This window comes from Carya illinoinensis, chromosome 13 (genome assembly GCF_018687715.1).
Source record: "Carya illinoinensis cultivar Pawnee chromosome 13, C.illinoinensisPawnee_v1, whole genome shotgun sequence".
Taxonomy (NCBI): domain Eukaryota; kingdom Viridiplantae; phylum Streptophyta; class Magnoliopsida; order Fagales; family Juglandaceae; genus Carya; species Carya illinoinensis.
In genome coordinates, this window is record NC_056764.1 from 6,396,852 (window position 1) to 6,414,346 (window position 17,495).

The 17,495-nt window shown below is 35.2% G+C and overlaps 2 protein-coding genes, 1 non-coding gene and 1 pseudogene across 16 annotated transcripts; 2 read left to right on the top strand and 2 right to left on the bottom strand.

The window, feature by feature from the left end:
* The first annotated feature begins 444 nt into the window (after positions 1-444).
* Positions 445-3,338, top strand: LOC122292276 (trans-cinnamate 4-monooxygenase-like). The gene is made up of 3 exons (XM_043100529.1): positions 445-1,316; positions 1,448-1,581; positions 2,553-3,338. The coding sequence occupies exons 1-3, from the start codon at positions 532-534 to the stop codon at positions 3,149-3,151; spliced, it is 1,518 nt and encodes a 505-aa protein (XP_042956463.1). The 5' UTR covers positions 445-531; the 3' UTR covers positions 3,152-3,338.
* Positions 3,339-6,034: 2,696 nt separating this feature from the next.
* On the bottom strand, positions 6,035-6,147 carry LOC122293079. Its single transcript, XR_006237136.1, has one exon. It is a non-coding gene; the product is annotated as a small nucleolar RNA snoR100 (small nucleolar RNA).
* A 680-nt stretch (positions 6,148-6,827) lies between these two features.
* LOC122292492 lies at positions 6,828-14,727 on the top strand. Of its 14 annotated transcripts, none has more exons than XM_043100875.1 (20): positions 6,828-6,975; positions 7,103-7,263; positions 7,483-7,505; positions 7,622-7,806; positions 8,427-8,543; positions 8,665-8,707; positions 9,038-9,123; positions 9,376-9,471; positions 9,632-9,686; positions 9,787-9,886; positions 10,137-10,350; positions 10,861-11,026; positions 11,114-11,151; positions 11,620-11,692; positions 11,765-11,869; positions 11,971-11,999; positions 12,115-13,045; positions 13,160-13,209; positions 13,350-13,513; positions 14,296-14,727. In XM_043100875.1, exons 2-20 carry the CDS (start codon positions 7,222-7,224, stop codon positions 14,362-14,364), a joined length of 2,586 nt encoding a protein of 861 aa, XP_042956809.1. In that variant the 5' UTR covers positions 6,828-6,975; positions 7,103-7,221; the 3' UTR covers positions 14,365-14,727. The 14 variants fall into 14 exon arrangements, 6 of the variants coding, with proteins under 6 accessions (XP_042956809.1, XP_042956815.1, XP_042956808.1 ...); XM_043100874.1 differs by having other exon boundaries at positions 6,838-7,263; positions 14,296-14,367; positions 14,463-14,727; XR_006236941.1 differs by having other exon boundaries at positions 6,839-7,263; positions 14,207-14,367; positions 14,463-14,727.
* LOC122292495 lies at positions 13,718-16,633 on the bottom strand (annotated as a pseudogene).
* Between the last annotated feature and the right edge of the window lie 862 nt (positions 16,634-17,495).

The window sequence follows — 17,495 nt, forward strand, 5'->3', positions numbered from 1 at the left end:
TATTTAAACACATTTTAAATAAATTCCATAAAATTTATTCTACTATTCTAACTCATTACTATTCACAAAAAATTTCAACTCAACTCACTCACCGTTCAAACAGGGGCGTAAGAGTAAAGATTCAAACTCATCATGTCGTATTAAACTATCATGATCTATTCTACCATTCCCACGGAACCGATTTGAGGAGAAGTATTCGCCCATTTTTTAACATTTGTTTCGGCCACCAACTCCCGGTTCACCTACTACGTACGCCAAGTGCCTCCTGCCTTTTTGAACACTTGCAAGCGGACATTTCATCCAACGCCATTTAAGTCCATTCTCACCAACTCCCCGTAGAAGCGCGCGGTCACTTTCCCCACCTAACGTTTCCCAATGCCGTCATAAACTGTTAGATCCATTCCATGCTGGCTGGCTGTCTATCTGCATATAAATAACACCTATCCTCACCTCTAATCCTCAGCGTCTAAACCCAACATTACTGATCTGGTATCTTTCGTTCTAGATTATCCTCAATTTATACGCAGCCCAATGGATCTCCTCCTGTTGGAGAAGACCCTGTTATCCTTGTTCCTAACCGCGGTTGTGGCTATCACCATATCTAAACTTCGCGGCAAGAGGTTTAAGCTGCCTCCCGGACCGATTCCGGTGCCTGTGTTCGGCAACTGGCTCCAAGTCGGTGATGACTTGAACCACCGCAACCTCACCGACCTGGCCAAGAAATTCGGGGACATTTTCTTGCTCCGAATGGGCCAGCGTAACCTCGTGGTGGTGTCGTCGCCCGAGCTGGCCAAAGAGGTGTTGCATACGCAGGGGGTGGAGTTCGGGTCCAGGACCCGAAATGTTGTCTTCGATATCTTCACGGGGAAGGGACAGGACATGGTGTTCACGGTTTACGGCGAGCATTGGAGGAAGATGCGTCGGATCATGACCGTGCCTTTCTTCACCAACAAGGTAGTCCAGCAGCACAGGTCCGGTTGGGAAGAAGAGGCGGCATGCGTGGTGGAGGACGTGAAGAATAACCCAGAAGCGTCGAAGACTGGGATCGTCATAAGGAGGCGGTTGCAGCTGATGATGTACAACAACATGTACAGAATCATGTTCCATAGGAGGTTCGAGAGCTTGGATGATCCTTTGTTCTTGAAGCTCAGGACCCTGAACGGAGAAAGGAGTAGATTAGCTCAGAGCTTTGAATACAACTATGGCGACTTCATTCCCATTTTGAGACCCTTCTTGAGAGGCTACCTCAAGATCTGCAAGGAAGTCAAAGACACTAGGTTGAAGCTCTTCAAGGACTATTTCATCGACGACGGGAAGTAAGTTTTAACTCATTCCACTGAATTAATGGCATGAGATCAATGGAAGATTAAGAAATAAGATCAGCAGAACTAACAAACTGAATGAAATGCTAAATTTATTTATAATTTTTCGTTTTGACTGTTTGCAGGAATTTTGGGAGCACGAAGGCCACGGACAACGAAGGCTTGAAAAGTGCCATGGACCATATTCTGGACGCTCAGAAGAAAGGAGAGATCAACGAAGACAACGTACTTTACATTGTTGAGAACATTAACGTTGCCGGTAAGTTTCACGAGCTTCCTCTGTCACTAGCTCCTTTGTATAATTGCAACTCATAATTTAATATATGCCAAGCGACTAATGGACAATTAACAGAAATATCATGAAAAATTTTATAGCCACCACAGCACGGAATTACATAAGATAATTTTATAAATTAATATGATTTAACATGATTATATTATAAAATTATTTTTATTATAACATACATTTAACAAATAAAATGAAGTGACTTCAATTTATAAAATTCCTTTTTGTATACTTTTTCGTGGAGGTAGTCGTTACATCACCGTCCTAGTGGTAGACTGGTAGTACAAAGTGACAATTTTTCTGCGACAGTAGTTGTGTTTGGTTACAAAAAATTTTTATTTTAAATATAAAATTTTTATTTTATCATTATAATTTTCTTAAATTTCTATATAAAATATAATAAATAATTTAATTTTTTTTTAATTTTTTTAAATTTTAATATAATAATAATTAATCTTAAAACTTAAAATTCTTCAAAACAGAATTGTCAGCTGTGTGGTAATAGGTGGGATCGATTGACATATTCGACTAATTGGTTGAACCCCACCTACAATCCATCCCAGCTTGTTGGTGGGACATCATGTTCATAAGTCTTTATTATTAAATAAAATATTATTTTTTAATATTATTATTATAAAATTTGATAAAATTAAATTGTTTATTATTTTTTATATAAAATTTTAAAAAAATTATAATAATGAGATGAGATAAAATATTTCTTATATCTAAACAGGGTCTGAATGTTCTAGAAAGTTGTTTATTTAAAAAAAATAGGTCTTTTCCATGGATAATATTATATATTTTGATCTTCTTTAAAAAGAAAAATAAATTAATAATATTTGATTGAATATTTTGATACTTTTGTGAGTTTCCTTTTGCTTGTACTAGTGTTATAATCTAGTTAGTGGTTAACATATAAAATCTTTGTGTCGTGGACTATGCAGCAATTGAAACAACATTATGGTCAATTGAATGGGGGCTAGCGGAACTTGTGAACCATCCTGAAGTCCAAAAGAAAGTCCAACATGAACTTGATACGGTGCTTGGACCCGGGGTGCAAGTCACTGAGCCCGACCTCCAAAAGCTCCCATACCTTCAAGCTGTGGTCAAAGAGGTTCTGAGGCTCCGAATGGCAATTCCTCTGCTCGTTCCGCACATGAACCTCAATGAGGCAAAGCTTGGTGGTTATGATATCCCTGCTGAGAGCAAAGTCCTAGTGAATGCATGGTGGCTTGCCAACAATCCAGCCCACTGGAAAAACCCAGAAGAGTTTCGACCCGAGAGGTTCTTGGAAGAGGAGTCCAAGGTTGAGGCCAATGGCAATGACTTCCGATTCCTTCCCTTTGGCGTTGGAAGAAGGAGCTGCCCTGGAATTATTCTTGCATTGCCAATTCTTGGAATCACTTTGGGTCGTTTAGCACAGAATTTTGAGCTCTGTCCTCCTCCAGGACAGTCCAAGATCGATACCTCCGAGAAGGGTGGGCAATTCAGTTTGCACATTTTAAAGCACTCCACCATTGTCCTAAAGGAAAGATCGTTTTAAGTATGTATTGTAGATTTCTCTGTGTTTTTTCTTTCCTATAATTGATGATGCAATAGTCTCCAAAGAAGGACAAGGTTTTGAATGTTGAATTAAGTTGAAAATTGTCTTGCAAACGTTGTGTGTGGGACGTGGGATTTTATATATGTGAATTAAATCATCTGCAATTAATAAATTTGTTTATCTTTCATTACGAGTGTTGTATGTTTCTATTTTCTCTTTTATTCTTCATTTCTTTTCTTTAGATGTTGGAAGCCAAATCTGTTATCTATTCTATTGCCTACTGCCGCCATCACCACACTGCAGAAGTCTCCAATAGCTGCCTGTCTCCTCATGATCTTAGCTTAGCACCTCATTTGAGATGCCAGTGGAGTTCAAATTGCTTGAGTTTTGAGTTGCAAGTGAAGCAGTTTTTAGATGCAGAAGTGATCATCGGATTAGGGAGAATGTACCCTTTCGAAACAGAAAACCAAAGGCTCTTGCACATTAATTGATTATTCCTCTTTTTATGAGAATTTTGAGTTTTCTTCAATAAAAATGACTTCCCATTTGAAAACAGAATCCAAACATTTGAAGAAAATAATAAAACACTGTAAATCTTCTATATATAAAAAGTGTGTATGAAACGAAAAATCTTGTTTTAACAGTTTTTCTTGTTTTTCCGTTAAAGTTAACACAGTTTGTTTTAACGGTTTGGCACATAAAATGAAGACATAAATGTTGAGAGAGATAGTGTTGTTATATGATTTATTAATCTCAATAATTATAATACTTAATAGTTTATATAATAATAAGTAATTAAAGATTAGTTATTATATTTTTCTCTTTCTCCTTAACATATACACGTGTATTAGGTGCATAAGACGTGAATCCCTAAATATAATATACGTATATTATACGTTTCATTAACTCAGATTATTGAGTATTTTAAATTTAAAAATCTCATATAATATATAATACAAATGTGTTTAATCAAAGTGTTTTTTTTTTCCATGGTAGTAGGACGTAGCTTCCGCTAAGTCATATTTTATACGTGGGCTTGCTATGATAGGCACCTGACAAAGGCCGTGATCCTTGAGCTAATCAAGAAAGAGTAAATTCGGCCAACAATTTTAAAATATATTTTATGATTTATATATATGCTATATATAGAAAATATTATACCACAAATTTTATAAAAAGATTATGTTTTAACTTTATGTTGTCCCTGATCGACTCAACCAACAGCAAAATAAGAATTTTAATATTGTCTCTATTGATTGTCTACAGGATGACATAAATTGATGAATTATAATACAAACATCAAACGACACATATTTTGAACTACCGTCTGTGTTAGACTTTTATTAAATTTTTCGTATACATCTTTACTAAAATTATAGATGTTATAAACATGTATTGGATTATATGATATTTTGAACTAATTTTTTTATTTTCTCCAATATGCCTTAAATTATTAAGTGACATCAATAATTTTTATAAAATATATATTATTTTTTACAAATAATCATTTCATAAAATTAAACAAACGTGCTTTACACGTTACTCCCACTTAGTTATGATTAAATATGTCTATGAAATACAGAAATAGAATCTTCGCACTTTTTTCCTACTGTATTTATTAAATATTTAGTGATATTCAAATTTAAGTAAAGAAAATTAAATAAAATCTAGTATCTACCGTAGGATTAGCATGCTTAATTACTATTAATGAAGCAAGATGAAAATTTTGTATATATTAATTAAATAATTTATAAATAGTGGTGAAATAATTTAAATTAAAATTTTGTATTATATTTTAAGAAAGTAAGAGAAAGTATTAAATAAAAATTAAAAAATTATTTGAATATAACTTCTTGTTTCAAATTTTGAAAAAATTTTATTATTTTTTATGTTTTCTTTAAAAATTATAATAATTAAATAATAACTCAAAGAAAAAATCAAAAATTTTAAATTAAAAACTTTTTATATTTAGATAAAAAAATTATAAAAAATTTTGAGATAAATGGAAATAGGTTCGCAGTCGTAACAAAAATAAGCCACCCTGTCCCTTATTCAATTGCAGATCGATCCAATCACAAATACTTGAGTCAAGGAGGGGAGGTTAAAGGGCTGTTAGGAAATGAGTTTTAGTAAATTCTGACTTTTTTCCTATTAAATGAGAACATCGCTTTTGTCCAGATTTTTCCTCAAATTATTTTTCTCTCTTTCTTTTTCAGAATTCTCTAAATTATCTACTCCTTTATATAAATAAAAATTCTATATGTAATCATTTTATGAATTTTTTATTCACTTCAATACACTTCAAAATAATTAATTATATATTAAAAAATTTTAATCCATCTAATTATATCAATAAAATGTACAAAAAATAAATAAAAATAACAATACGCAACATTACTCTTTCATTGAATCCAAATCTCCTCTCATACTCAAATCGCCGGGTGCCAAAAATGCATCCCCTTTCTTCCATAATTAACTCCAATAAATTTCCAGGTTAACTCTGCAAATCTTACGTATGGGTCAAATCCTATTTATTAGGCCTTCTAAAATCAAGATCTTGGTTCATCAAACAATTTTTTAAGAAGGACAATGGCATCTCACCAAGTTTTATCATTTGAAGCCAAAACAGGTTGCAAATTATAGGTTTCAAAATCTATAAAATTATGTCATTTGCTTCAAGGAATCAGCAACCAAAAAGAGAACATTGCAAAAGACGTACTGAAAAAGATTTTTTTTTTTCTTTTAGGTCACCGTTTACAAATGATTGAGAATTTGTTAAAAGCATCGATTTTTAAATTGTAATCTTCTGGTTAAGAGAAAATCCAGAAGCAATAATGAAAATAAGGAAAGGAAAAACATTAGAAGAGGCAAGAGAAAGTAGAGAGATGTGGATCGCAACCAGGCCCCCAAATCAAAGCCGAGAAAGCATCAGAGAGAGCAGACATATTGATCCATAGAATTCAATATCCGTGCACATTACCATGCTTCCTTCATTACTTTGTAATCCAGAGCATCGGCTTATTGTACACGGAATACTCCATAACAGAGCATTCAAAAACCTTTCATATTCCAAAATCTTTTATTTGAAAATAGCACTAAATAAATAAACAAGAACGCAGAAAACCCAACATAGAACAAGCAGCAACCTAGAAACTGCGAAGACGGAGGATGGATGTCACCAGATGGAGTTCCTGCGGCAATGTTTACTTCTTTGCTCGTAGAACTCGTATTTATAGACGAAGGGAGAGTCCTCTTTAGGGTTTCTCTCTATCTCAAGCGTTCAATGGCCCTAGTATTTGGGTTGCAGGTGTGAACGAAGGCCTAATGTCTCCTTTTAAGATTGGGTTGCAAATGTGAATGAAGCCCAAAAGAGTGAAGTTGCAATCATAGCGAGCCTGGTGACCCAAAAGAAACGACAGTCTCGAGCCCACACTCTGGGCTCTGTCGCTTGATAATTAGAATATTTTGTTTTTTTTCTTTAAATAAAAGAAGAAGAAGAAAAAAAAGAGGCGACTCTTTCCGCCTTCGTACAATAATAATCGTACTTTTGGAGGCGACGTTTGTCCTGTCCTAAAATGGTTTCGTAACGTTGCGAAAGTCTGTCAATGAATATTGCGGCGTTTCGTCTTAGCGGACCTAAAAGTCGCTACTACAGATATTAAAAAGAAATCAATATTTTTGGAATTGTAGCTAATGACGATATCACCTGAATGACAGCAGATGCAGTTCATTCTTTTAATTGCAGACGGAGCTCTCAAACTAGTTCATCTTCTTCTATGTCGCTCGGATTCCGATCTAAGTCGCTCGGATTCCGATCTAAGTCGGTTGGAAAATGACTTTCTTTGTTTTGTCTTCATATAAGAAGTAGATTATAACATCGATAATTTTGCTACGTGTTGTTCTTGTCACACTGAGGGATTTTGACTTGTTTACCTTTCTGGAGTAATTTAGTGTATCCCAGTGGAAGAAAGAAATAGTCGAGATTCTTGTTCGACAGCTTCTACCTTCAGTTAGTCTTTCCTGAAACTTTTCCTTTTCTGGACTCGTTCTCCTTCAAAATACTCACAGCAATGTTGCAATGGATGGGAGGTTCCAGGCGGAAAGTGACGACTGTAAGTGTGACTGTCACTTTCAGAGACTGCAATTAGATTTATCACATAATGTATTGTAATCACCACACTCTAATCACGCACATTGTATTCGATTCAAAAATCGGTTATCATAATCTCATAAAAAATATGATTTTGGATTTTCTGTTCTGACATGTGAGCATTGCATATCTTTTGCATGATTTCCAATTGAATTGTGCTGGAATCGGCATAAATCTCCAGTCAAGGAAGTCTATGCACAAGAGGTATATCCAGCTTAATGCATTTTGATGTTTTGTGCTTTAGTTTATCCAGTAAACGAAAGATGATCGCCGTTAAACGCGGCAAATGTGCTTGTTATGAACTTTCTTAATAATTGAAGGCAAAAGCAATACTTTGAGCAAAAGAAAAGGCAGCAACAGCAGCAGGCAGCGGGGTCGGAGAGCTATACTGCTGATGGAATGAACCTGTGCGTCCAGCATCACAATGAACACCGATCACTGGATGTTCTCAATTTGCTAAACTTGTCGACGGCTTCTCAAGAATGCAAGTCTACTTGCCCTAGTGGTAAGTAACATACTATTCAACCAATTCAAAAGTCACCAGCGGAGTTTCTCTGATTTTGTTTGAAAAAATTTTAGCATCGAAACTAACTAGACACGATGGTGAACCTTCACAAGTGTTGCTCTTTTTTTAATCGAATCAGAAATTTAATCTGCTGAATTTCTACAGATAGAAATTGAACGTATCCAGCAAGCACAACCTCAAATTAAGCCTACTGTGACTTCAGAGGCTGTGACAGTACTGTGTCCATACCCCTGTTGTTCATTCGTGGGCTTTGAGCACTAATTTACTCTCCATAACTATCGGTTGAATTTTTTTTCCTTTCTGAAACTTGCTGTTGGTATTCTTTTAAGTTAACTATTGTAGCTCTATTGCTTCAATGAACATGGAGTTTGTATTCTGATTTCAGCTAATGATTCAGTTTGATTAATTGTGCTGATGAAAATCTGAAAGAGCAGTCATGTGGTTGTATTATGGATATAGCTTCCCCAGGGATGCCATGCCCTTTGAGATTTGTTCATAGATTGTAGCTGGTGCATTCTACATTCTTGCTTATGATCCTTGATTGGAATTTATGCTCTCCCCTTATCTATTCATTCTATTTCTTACGCATACCATTCAAGGAAAGGAAGATCTAGAGGTCAGTGGTTCAGAGGTAAAGTACTACATCAAAAAAGGACCATCAACAATTCTTAACCACACAGATGCTCCGGCCAACTCTGTTGAGTGTAAGAAAGAAAGTAAGTTTTGTAATGGATCTTCACTATCATTTGAACTTAGTCCTCTTTACTGACCACGGCTCTCTGGAATTTGCTAGTGGAAATAACATGTTTTAAATGTGATGGTTATATGCTGAAACAGGAAGTCCATCACATTGCCAAGAGGAAGTTGTATCTCCAAAGAAGTGAGTGACGGATGTTTGGATACAAAGATTTGCTGTCACAGTACACCCTCCTACTTTCTCAAAACATCTTTCTTAACTCCACTTCACGAGTACTTATTTGAATTTGTTAACAACTAAAAAGTCATAAGTTTCTGTAGTAGTGTAATTACTTGAGTCAAGTAGGAGTTTGGTTTGCACATATGGAATGGCTGTTCTTGAATTTTGTTGTGACTTCTGCAATGGCATGCATAGCTGTGCTCATTTCCATCTCATAACGTACTTGTATCCGTTGAATATTTGGAAGAGTGCATGTTGTCCTCATGAGGAGTTGATGTATCTTTTGCCTTACAGTCTACTTAGCGTCCACGATGATAATCACATTGTTCTGAACGGTGCTGGTTCTAAAGTTGATCTCTGGAAGACAGCACCTGAGCACCGTAAGTAGAAAATATTCATCATCAACAATTTTTAAGGTTTTCTACCTTCCTTGCATTTTCTTTGAAGCTCACGGCTTGTCGAAATAAAATTATTGATAGCTCTAGGAGCACTTCTGTTGGTGCAGCCCTAGTTTATGGACTACTTATTTCTACAACTATCTTATCATTAGAGGTCAATATATGTGTGACTGAAATTGCATCCCCCCCCCCCCCCCTCTCTTCCCCACGGGTCTCTGTTTGTATGTATCTCAGAGCTCTCTGTTCTTGATTTGGTTGGTGATGAGGAGCCAAATGGTAATAAGGAAAGTGGCCCGATGTATGAAGCTCACGCTGCATTTTCAGTTGAAGGTAAGGTGCTGGTTTTAGGTCTGGTGGCAGGTTTTATAGTTTTCAACTCAAACAGTTGCACCTTTGTATTCAGTTTACATTATTTGCAATGTCAATCTTGAGCAGAAGATTTGTCATCTGACACAAACTGTTATTTACTACTGCATCTCTTGCCCATCAGGTTTGGGTGAAGTGGGAACAGAGACACCAGTCCATTCACCGCCACAACCTGGCAGGTAATTGCTATGTGTTGTGTTCAGTCAGAAGTGTCTAGCTAGGAATAAGAATTGGACGTTCACATCAATGCCTTAACTTTTAATGGTTGTGTGATTATAGATATTTTTCTATTGGTCGCTCCTCACCTTTGAAGGCTACAAGGCAACTCAATATGTCGAAGAACCATAACTATCTGCTGGATGACCTTGAACTAGACGTGGTGAGGACTTTTTGGAATGCATCTTTATACAAATTAAGGTGCTGAATTGCTCTAGCTACAATGGTTTTCTGAACGCCCCAATTGATCAGCTCCTAGTATGGATTTGTTTTCCTTGAAACACTAGCCCTAGTACCGTAGCTTTTTGTCATTTATTGGTGTTCCTTGATTCTGCATCTCTTGTTATTTGGTTATGGTTTGAGACTAGACCAACTAAAAAATGAGACTAATTATTGAGGCATGCTAAATGCAGGATAAAATGATGAAAGATATCAATATGCCCCCGAGTGGAAGTTCTCTTGACTTTTCATCAGGCAAAATGCATTCATATAGCAATCCCAATCAGAAATTAGCTGCTGTCAGATACTGCATGCAACATGATGGTCATGGTAGTCAAATAAATAGTTTACTTGGTGAAAGAAGTATCTTTAATGACCTTGAAAACGGCAAAGAAGATATATGGGATGGTAGCTTACAGTTTACTTTCTATTCTCCATTCTCTCACCCTTTATTGCTATCCTTTGTTGTTGCTATAACAAGTTGAAAACGATTCTGAATTTTGAAGCATATTTCGTGACATATTGTCATTTGTTTTCTACGCAAAATTCTATGCTGATCAGCATCTTCATTCATCTTGTCTTTCAATTATTTCTTAGAAGAATATTTCCTAGATGATGAATCATTCCATTACAGCAAAACCTTTTCTCTTTCTTTTAACCTTACATGAAATATGATACTGGTGGTTTGAGATACACATGTTATGATCTGTTATGTATTTCACCTATCAAAATAATTATATTATGCACGTTTTTAATCATGTCCAGAGATGAGATAGAGATGGTGTTTTACAGAGTCTTTTCCATTGTACACTCTATTAGCCTCTTTTATGTTCCATTGTTCATTTATATCCATAATGGTTTAGATCAAAAGACGTGATCAGTCTCTTTTATTTGGTTTTTTTGTCAAATGTCCCCCAGCTAGGTCTTGCTTCCTAGCTGACAACTTGCTTGATGAGAGGGAATTTGATGCATCTAGGAAGAACTGGTCACCTGAAATAGATGGTAATTCTCTGGATTTTTGGAAATATGGGAACTCTGTGATGTCAGATTATGCTTTTGAAGGCCCCGATCTACTGAAGAAAAGGTATTCTACTAAGATTGATCTTTCATAGTCCCTTATTTGAGAAATGATACCGTCTAGCTCCTTCGTGAAGTTTTTATATCTGTACAGGGATGCTACAACGGCAATGGACAGATTCAACATCATAGGTACTGTCTCAGTTAAACAATGAAACAGAACCTCCATTAACATAGTTTTTCGGAAAAATATAGTTGCAAGCATAATTGTGCACTAATCTGTACACCAATTTGATGTGATTGGTCAAAAAATAGATTTTATTGAAAACAGTGTTAATTTAAATTTTAAATATAAATAAATCAGTATTGGTACACAGATTAGTGCGCGACTGCGCTTGTATGTAGCAAAACTCTTTTTTTTCAGGCACCTTCTTCCCTGCAATCACTATTGGTAAACCTAAGAAATCGGACGTAGGATTACTCTGATAGCAGTTTGATGAGATCCTGTTATTTTGCTACAGCTCTCCTGACAAGTAACATATATATATATATATATATAATGTTTTGTATGTAAAGGCTCGATGATTTTAGACTAAAGCGAATGTATGTTCAGTTTTTCTTGGTTCCTCTCCTCTGATGCTCGCTTTATTTCGTAATCAGAGCCACCTGCTTCATTTTACAAGCACCAAACAGCAGAAAATGATCTTGACTTCATGAATTACAATGGAGCAAGGTACGGCAAGTTTGAGAATATATTATAGCTGACTTGCATATACTCAAGATTGTACCTCATGTGTGATGATAGACGCCCTACACCAGGGAGAAAGTTTGGTTTTGGGGATGTAACCAAGCAATCGGATTGGTTTTGCTTTGCAACAGATGATGGAAGAGATAATATGTGCATGCTGAGGTAGTTTTACTTAGCTTCGTTTGTTTCAAAGTGACTAAATATGTTTTTTTTTTTTTTTTTCTAGTTTTATCTGATGTGCTTTATTACTCGTAAACTTTTAGCAGCGAAGAGTCCTGCTCATCCAGTGCAGGTTATATTCCTTGATTCTGAAAATTGCATTGACAACTCGTGTTATTTTTTTCTATATTCATTATGAACTTCTTAAAGATTACTGAAGTGATCTATTTTCCCCCAATTCATGACAGTGAGGGGCGAAGTAACCAATAATTCACAGTCGAATTCAGCAGCAAGACGGACTAGAAGACGCAGCAATGCCTGTATTAGCCCTCGAAAAAAGTATGGTGTGAACAGCATTTTTGGCAAAGAGACGGGACATAAAAGCAAGGATGAAATTGGACAAGGGAATGATGTGCGAGGGTCAGGAAAATTTCCGAATGTGTCAAAACTATCCCACTCTAACAATCCCCTCCAGAAAAATTTAGGGCCAAACGATAGTTGGTTATGTGATGAAGGCTATACTACTGGGAAAGTGAATTCAGGTTTCGGTCCTTTCTCTCGAGATTCAGAGACAAAAATTCCATCCTCAGGCTCCAAGTTTTGGACTGGAGATCCTCCCAGTGAATTTCCCATTCCTGGATCAGATATTGATGCGAGATCTTCATTATTTGGTAGATCTAAACTTGGAGGAAGTTTGGCATGCTCACGCTCTGGCAGTTTCATCGCTGAAAAGTTACCGGTTCACGATTCCCCTGTATTCTCGAAGTTTGAGTTTGGGCCAACGGTGCCAGATTTGTCTCCAGATTCTAAATTGGAAGGCACAACTCCAGAATCTTCCTTTGTGGCTGGATATCATGGTGAGAAACCCTTTCCTGATATATCAACAGATGAAAGTGCTAGCAAAGATGTGGAAAATAAAGCAAAAATCCAGCCACATGACCGTGAAGAATTGGAGCTCATGGGAGAAGTTCAAATTGGCAATGGCTTATTTTCAGAGAATGAAAAGGCAATAGATGCTGCAAGTTCCGGGGGCAACAATTGTGGATGCAAAAACGCGGAAGATGAAGCTCCAGAGCCGATGCAGAATTTAAAAACAACATATTCGCCTCACCATGCGGAGCAGGCATCAAGGTCTCTTATAATCTCTGACAAACTTGAAAGTATCGTAGAAGAACAGAAGTACGTTAAACAGACTAATAATTATTTTTATTATTATTATTTTTTCCGTTCCTTACTCATGAACATTCGTATATTAAGATCTTTATCATGCTAAAGTGGTCACACTGTTTCCAGACTCCATTGCCGTAATGAATCTACAATTCCTTGTCAGAATGGGGATAAAGGTGTAGATATCTTGGCCCCTTTTCATGAACTGTCCTTTGACTTGCATTTACAAATTCTAATGCTACGTTCAGTATTAAAAAAATTGTTCAGTAATTTTCTCCCTGACGGAGGAATCTATTATACTCAAACGTTGCCGCAGATATACAAGTTATGAGGCCTCAGGAAAGAAGGCTAATAAGAAAAACCGAGAGCAAATGCGACAACTCATCTTGTCAGGTGATGATGCTTGAAAGCTACGTTCTTCAGCTTCTTTCTGTGAAGAAGGTACCGATGCATGCATCTGCACAGGATACCACAAAGAAGGTACGGTTCCTTCACAGATGATAGATTTGGCCAATCTTTGGAAACTAATGTATGAAAAAAGAAAAATTTTATTTATAAGTCTAATACATCATTCACCATTTTTTTTTTAATTTTTTTCTCTTATTAAATATGTGATATATGAATGATTAGTAAAAGAATTAAATTATTTAAAAGAATAAAATTAAATAAAATTTTGAAAAATAAAAAAAATTATGTGTCATGTGATATGTGGTGAACGAGGGTTATGAATAGCAAATCTCATGAAAAAAAATAATTACATTGAGTTTGGTACAGCCCCACGGTTCGACAAATGGTTCAGAAGGTTGCTTGTAGCATCCTGCTGGAGATGGTGCTAGTCTAATAACCAAAAAATATTAGCCTGCTAAAAAAAACCGCACCGTACACCTAATGTACATGGACAGACAGAGAGATATGAATTATGAACAATAGGAATTGGAAAAAAAAAAAGGCAAGGAGTATAATGCCCCCAGAAAATCTAGCACAAACGCAAATTAGAAAGAGCAAAAGCAGTAGAAGGTACTTCTATATATAGAGCAAATGACATCAGATCAGTAACTGAATACTAAACTAATATCAGCTTTTCTAGATAGCTTGATGTGTTGATAGTTGCAATTTCCTTTCTCCTGCAGTTCTTGTTCTTTTTCTTACATATTCTTCTACTCTTCTTATAAGGTAGGTGCTCATCTTCCCATGCAAAGCATCCCTTTGTGAGGATTGCTGAACTTTGTTAACTGACATCTTAACTTCGTAACATCGGACAGCTGGAGAGGCTTCAGCATGAATTCTTGAGCTCCTTCATCCAGGCACCTGTTCAAGCAAAGAAAACATAAGAGGTAACAAAAAAATAATTTTTGGGAAACAAGAAAATTAAGAAAACACCAAATTTTATGGGTTTCTAGTAGTGGTTGTTACTTCTTAATTCGTGTAGGGACATTCTCGGATGACACTACCACCACTGGTATATGCTTCATGGAAGGTGACTCCTGCTTGCAGAGAAAGATCTGCTGGTTAGGCAGTTATATACATATGAATACTTACTCAGTTACTCTGCCATCAGCTCTATACATTCTTCTAATAATACTCTAATGCTTTTCACTGCTATGTAATGATTAATCGAGTGGGAAATCATGAATATCTGTAGAGACTGAGATCTGATGCAATCAAATACAAATATGATGAGAAGGGTTGTGTCACCTTAATTTTTTTAAGTAGCTCATACCCTGTCATTCCTGGCATACAATAATCAGTGATTATCAAGTTCACCTTACAAACCTGCAAACCGAATATGCCCAGTGAGTCAGTACTATTGAAATGACTAATAGGAAGAATCCTAATTTTTGGCAAGAACTTTAAACACTAAGAATGAAATGAATGAGTGTAAATGTTACTGAGTTTTTTTTTTTTTTAAAAAAACAAAAGAAGAAGAAGAAAGAAACTGGGCAGGAAGAGCTTGGAGTTGAAAAGGTTACTTTACATTGTTATTGAATGTGCGCTGCCCATCACCCAGGCCCAACAACTCCAGTGCCTTTTTCCCATTCTCTGCCGTAGTCACTGCAAGAAAATAACCCATATTATGCACCACTCTTTTTTTTCAAAAAATCATGACCATCTAATATTATAATGATTACTTTACACACGATTTAATATGGATAAAATGTGGCACGATAAATTATAGCTTTTTTCCCAAATTAGGGATTAGGTTAAAGGACTAATAATTCGGAGTTAAAATGTATTTCTTTCTTCTTCCTCCTCTTTTTTTAAATGTATTTTTTTTCCTTTCTGCCACAGCAGGTAACGTTATTACCCGCCTTTTGCTTCTTATCCTCCTATAGCTAATAGCATGTGTGCCTCGTGAAAAAATAAAACGCGCGCGCGGACATACTATACAGGAGAGGACCCACGAGGGATGGTATCATGATGGTACGAAGATGCAATCTGCAGAGAATCATAAACGGTATCGCTCTGACAATTTCCATCTAGTCTTATCCAGTTTATCCTATTGCTTCTGCCTATTTGAAATGGTCGAAATGAGATCCAAAAATAATGGAAAACAAATCAAAAGTAAGTAAAGAAAAAATCTGCGCACTAATATATATATATATTAATTTAATATAATTAGTTAAAAAATAAATTTTATTATAAACGATACTAAATTAAATTTTAAATTTAAAAAATTAATATTAATACATAAATTAATAAATAATTTTATTTATACATAATAAAACTCCTAAATAAAACATTTCATTCACGGCCTAATGATCCTGCAAAAAGGGGTTTAAAAAAGAAGTAGAAAGAAGAAATGGCACGTGTTTGTCCGGGCAAAAAGTGTTCCTAAAGAAGCACGAATGCAGGATGTGCATCGAGGAGTCATCTTGAACAATAAATAAACAATGGTACATATTCTTATCCTCAAAAGATACATCCAAAAATAAAGGAAAAGAAAAAAACAGAGGAAGCTTTCTTTTGGGATAGATTCCTTCCCCACCCCACCCCACCCCAACCCACCCATGAGAAAGGTATTAGGAAACAAAAATTTTATGTGCAGTTATTTTTATATATTTTTTTTATACATTTTAATAATATGATTAGTTGGATATTAAAAAAAATTAATCCAACCATATTAGTAAAGTGCACAGAGTACGCAAAAGTGACTGTATATAACATTGCTCTTTAAGAAATACTAATAAAACAAAAACGAAAAACAGAGAACGGATGAAGGCACGAGAAGAGAGACATGAAATGTGTATTATACAACCTTTACACGAAGACTTGGTGAGTAGCTTTTCAATGAGTTTTCGGTCCACCAAACTGTCATCAACCGCTAAAACATGAGGTTTCTCATCCCCCATTGACGCTGAAGAAGAAGAAGAAGAAGAAGAAGAAGAGGAGGAGGAGGAGGAGGAGGAAGAAGTAGCCATTTTCAAATCTCTCAGCCCAGAAATATCCCCACTACAGAACTTTAAAGAAAGTCAGCCGACAGCCAAAAGACTGCTTTTAACCAACAAACAGAGGGAGAGGGAAGGGAAAAAAACGTCTCTCTGACAACTTCTACAGAGGTACGAACCTATATGAAAATACAATGCTGTGGGTTTTGGTGGGGGCCTCTGCTCTTAATAGGATAAATATTTATGCACATAAATATATAGGAACAATGGCAGAAAAAGAAGAATAAGAAATGAATGACAGAATCAAAGGGTCACAGATATTTCGTGATCCTTTTGGGTACTTGGGATATTGATTACAGACGAAAAAACAGACCCCCCCACCTTGTCTTCCTAATCCTTTCGGATCCGCATCCAGCTCACCATTTCTTACACGCCTACTCCTATTCAATTATTCTTTTTCTTTTTCTATTTTTACAGAAAAAAAAAAAATCAATCATCATACTCTTATTTTATTTTTAAAAAATATTTTAATTATAAAAAAATACATAAAAATAAATCCATAAATTTATGTAACTTGATATAATGCGTCATATTATAAGGTTACTTTTATTAAAAAGTAACTCTAACGAATTATATGAAAAAATATCAATTTATAAATTTATTTTGTATAATCTATTTGTATCTATAGTAAACGGATTATATAAAATCACATCAATTTATAAATTTATTTTGTATAATCTCTTTATATCTATAACAATTTTCTTTATTTTTATCTTATTATTTAAGATGACATATTTATCACTATTAAATTATCTTTTATTAGAATATAATAAAAGAACAATTACATTCATCGTTTTCACATATTATATTTTTTTATTTTTTTTATTTTTACTAAATTTTCTGATAAATATAAAAACTCAATTAATTTAAGAAAAATAAAATTAAAAAAATATAAATATAAATAATATATAAATATAATAAGTAGCAAAGCTCATCACAAAATTGATATCCCCGTGTGTAATCCACACGTTGCCATATTCTTCCAACAGCTCCTAAACTACTATTCAGCATGGATT

Excerpts from the sequence above, each read along its gene's own strand:
- LOC122292276 (XM_043100529.1), top strand. The coding sequence starts at position 532 with ATGGATCTCCTCCTGTTGGAGAAGACCCTGTTATCCTTGTTCCTAACC. Across the intron at positions 1,317-1,447 it reads TATTTCATCGACGACGGGAA|GAATTTTGGGAGCACGAAGG; the intron begins GTAAGTTTTAAC and ends GACTGTTTGCAG. Across the intron at positions 1,582-2,552 it reads TGAGAACATTAACGTTGCCG|CAATTGAAACAACATTATGG; the intron begins GTAAGTTTCACG and ends TGGACTATGCAG.
- LOC122292492 (XM_043100875.1), top strand. The coding sequence starts at position 7,222 with ATGTTGCAATGGATGGGAGGTTCCAGGCGGAAAGTGACGACT. Across the intron at positions 7,264-7,482 it reads CCAGGCGGAAAGTGACGACT|TCAAGGAAGTCTATGCACAA; the intron begins GTAAGTGTGACT and ends ATAAATCTCCAG. Across the intron at positions 10,351-10,860 it reads CAAAGAAGATATATGGGATG|CTAGGTCTTGCTTCCTAGCT; the intron begins GTAGCTTACAGT and ends AATGTCCCCCAG.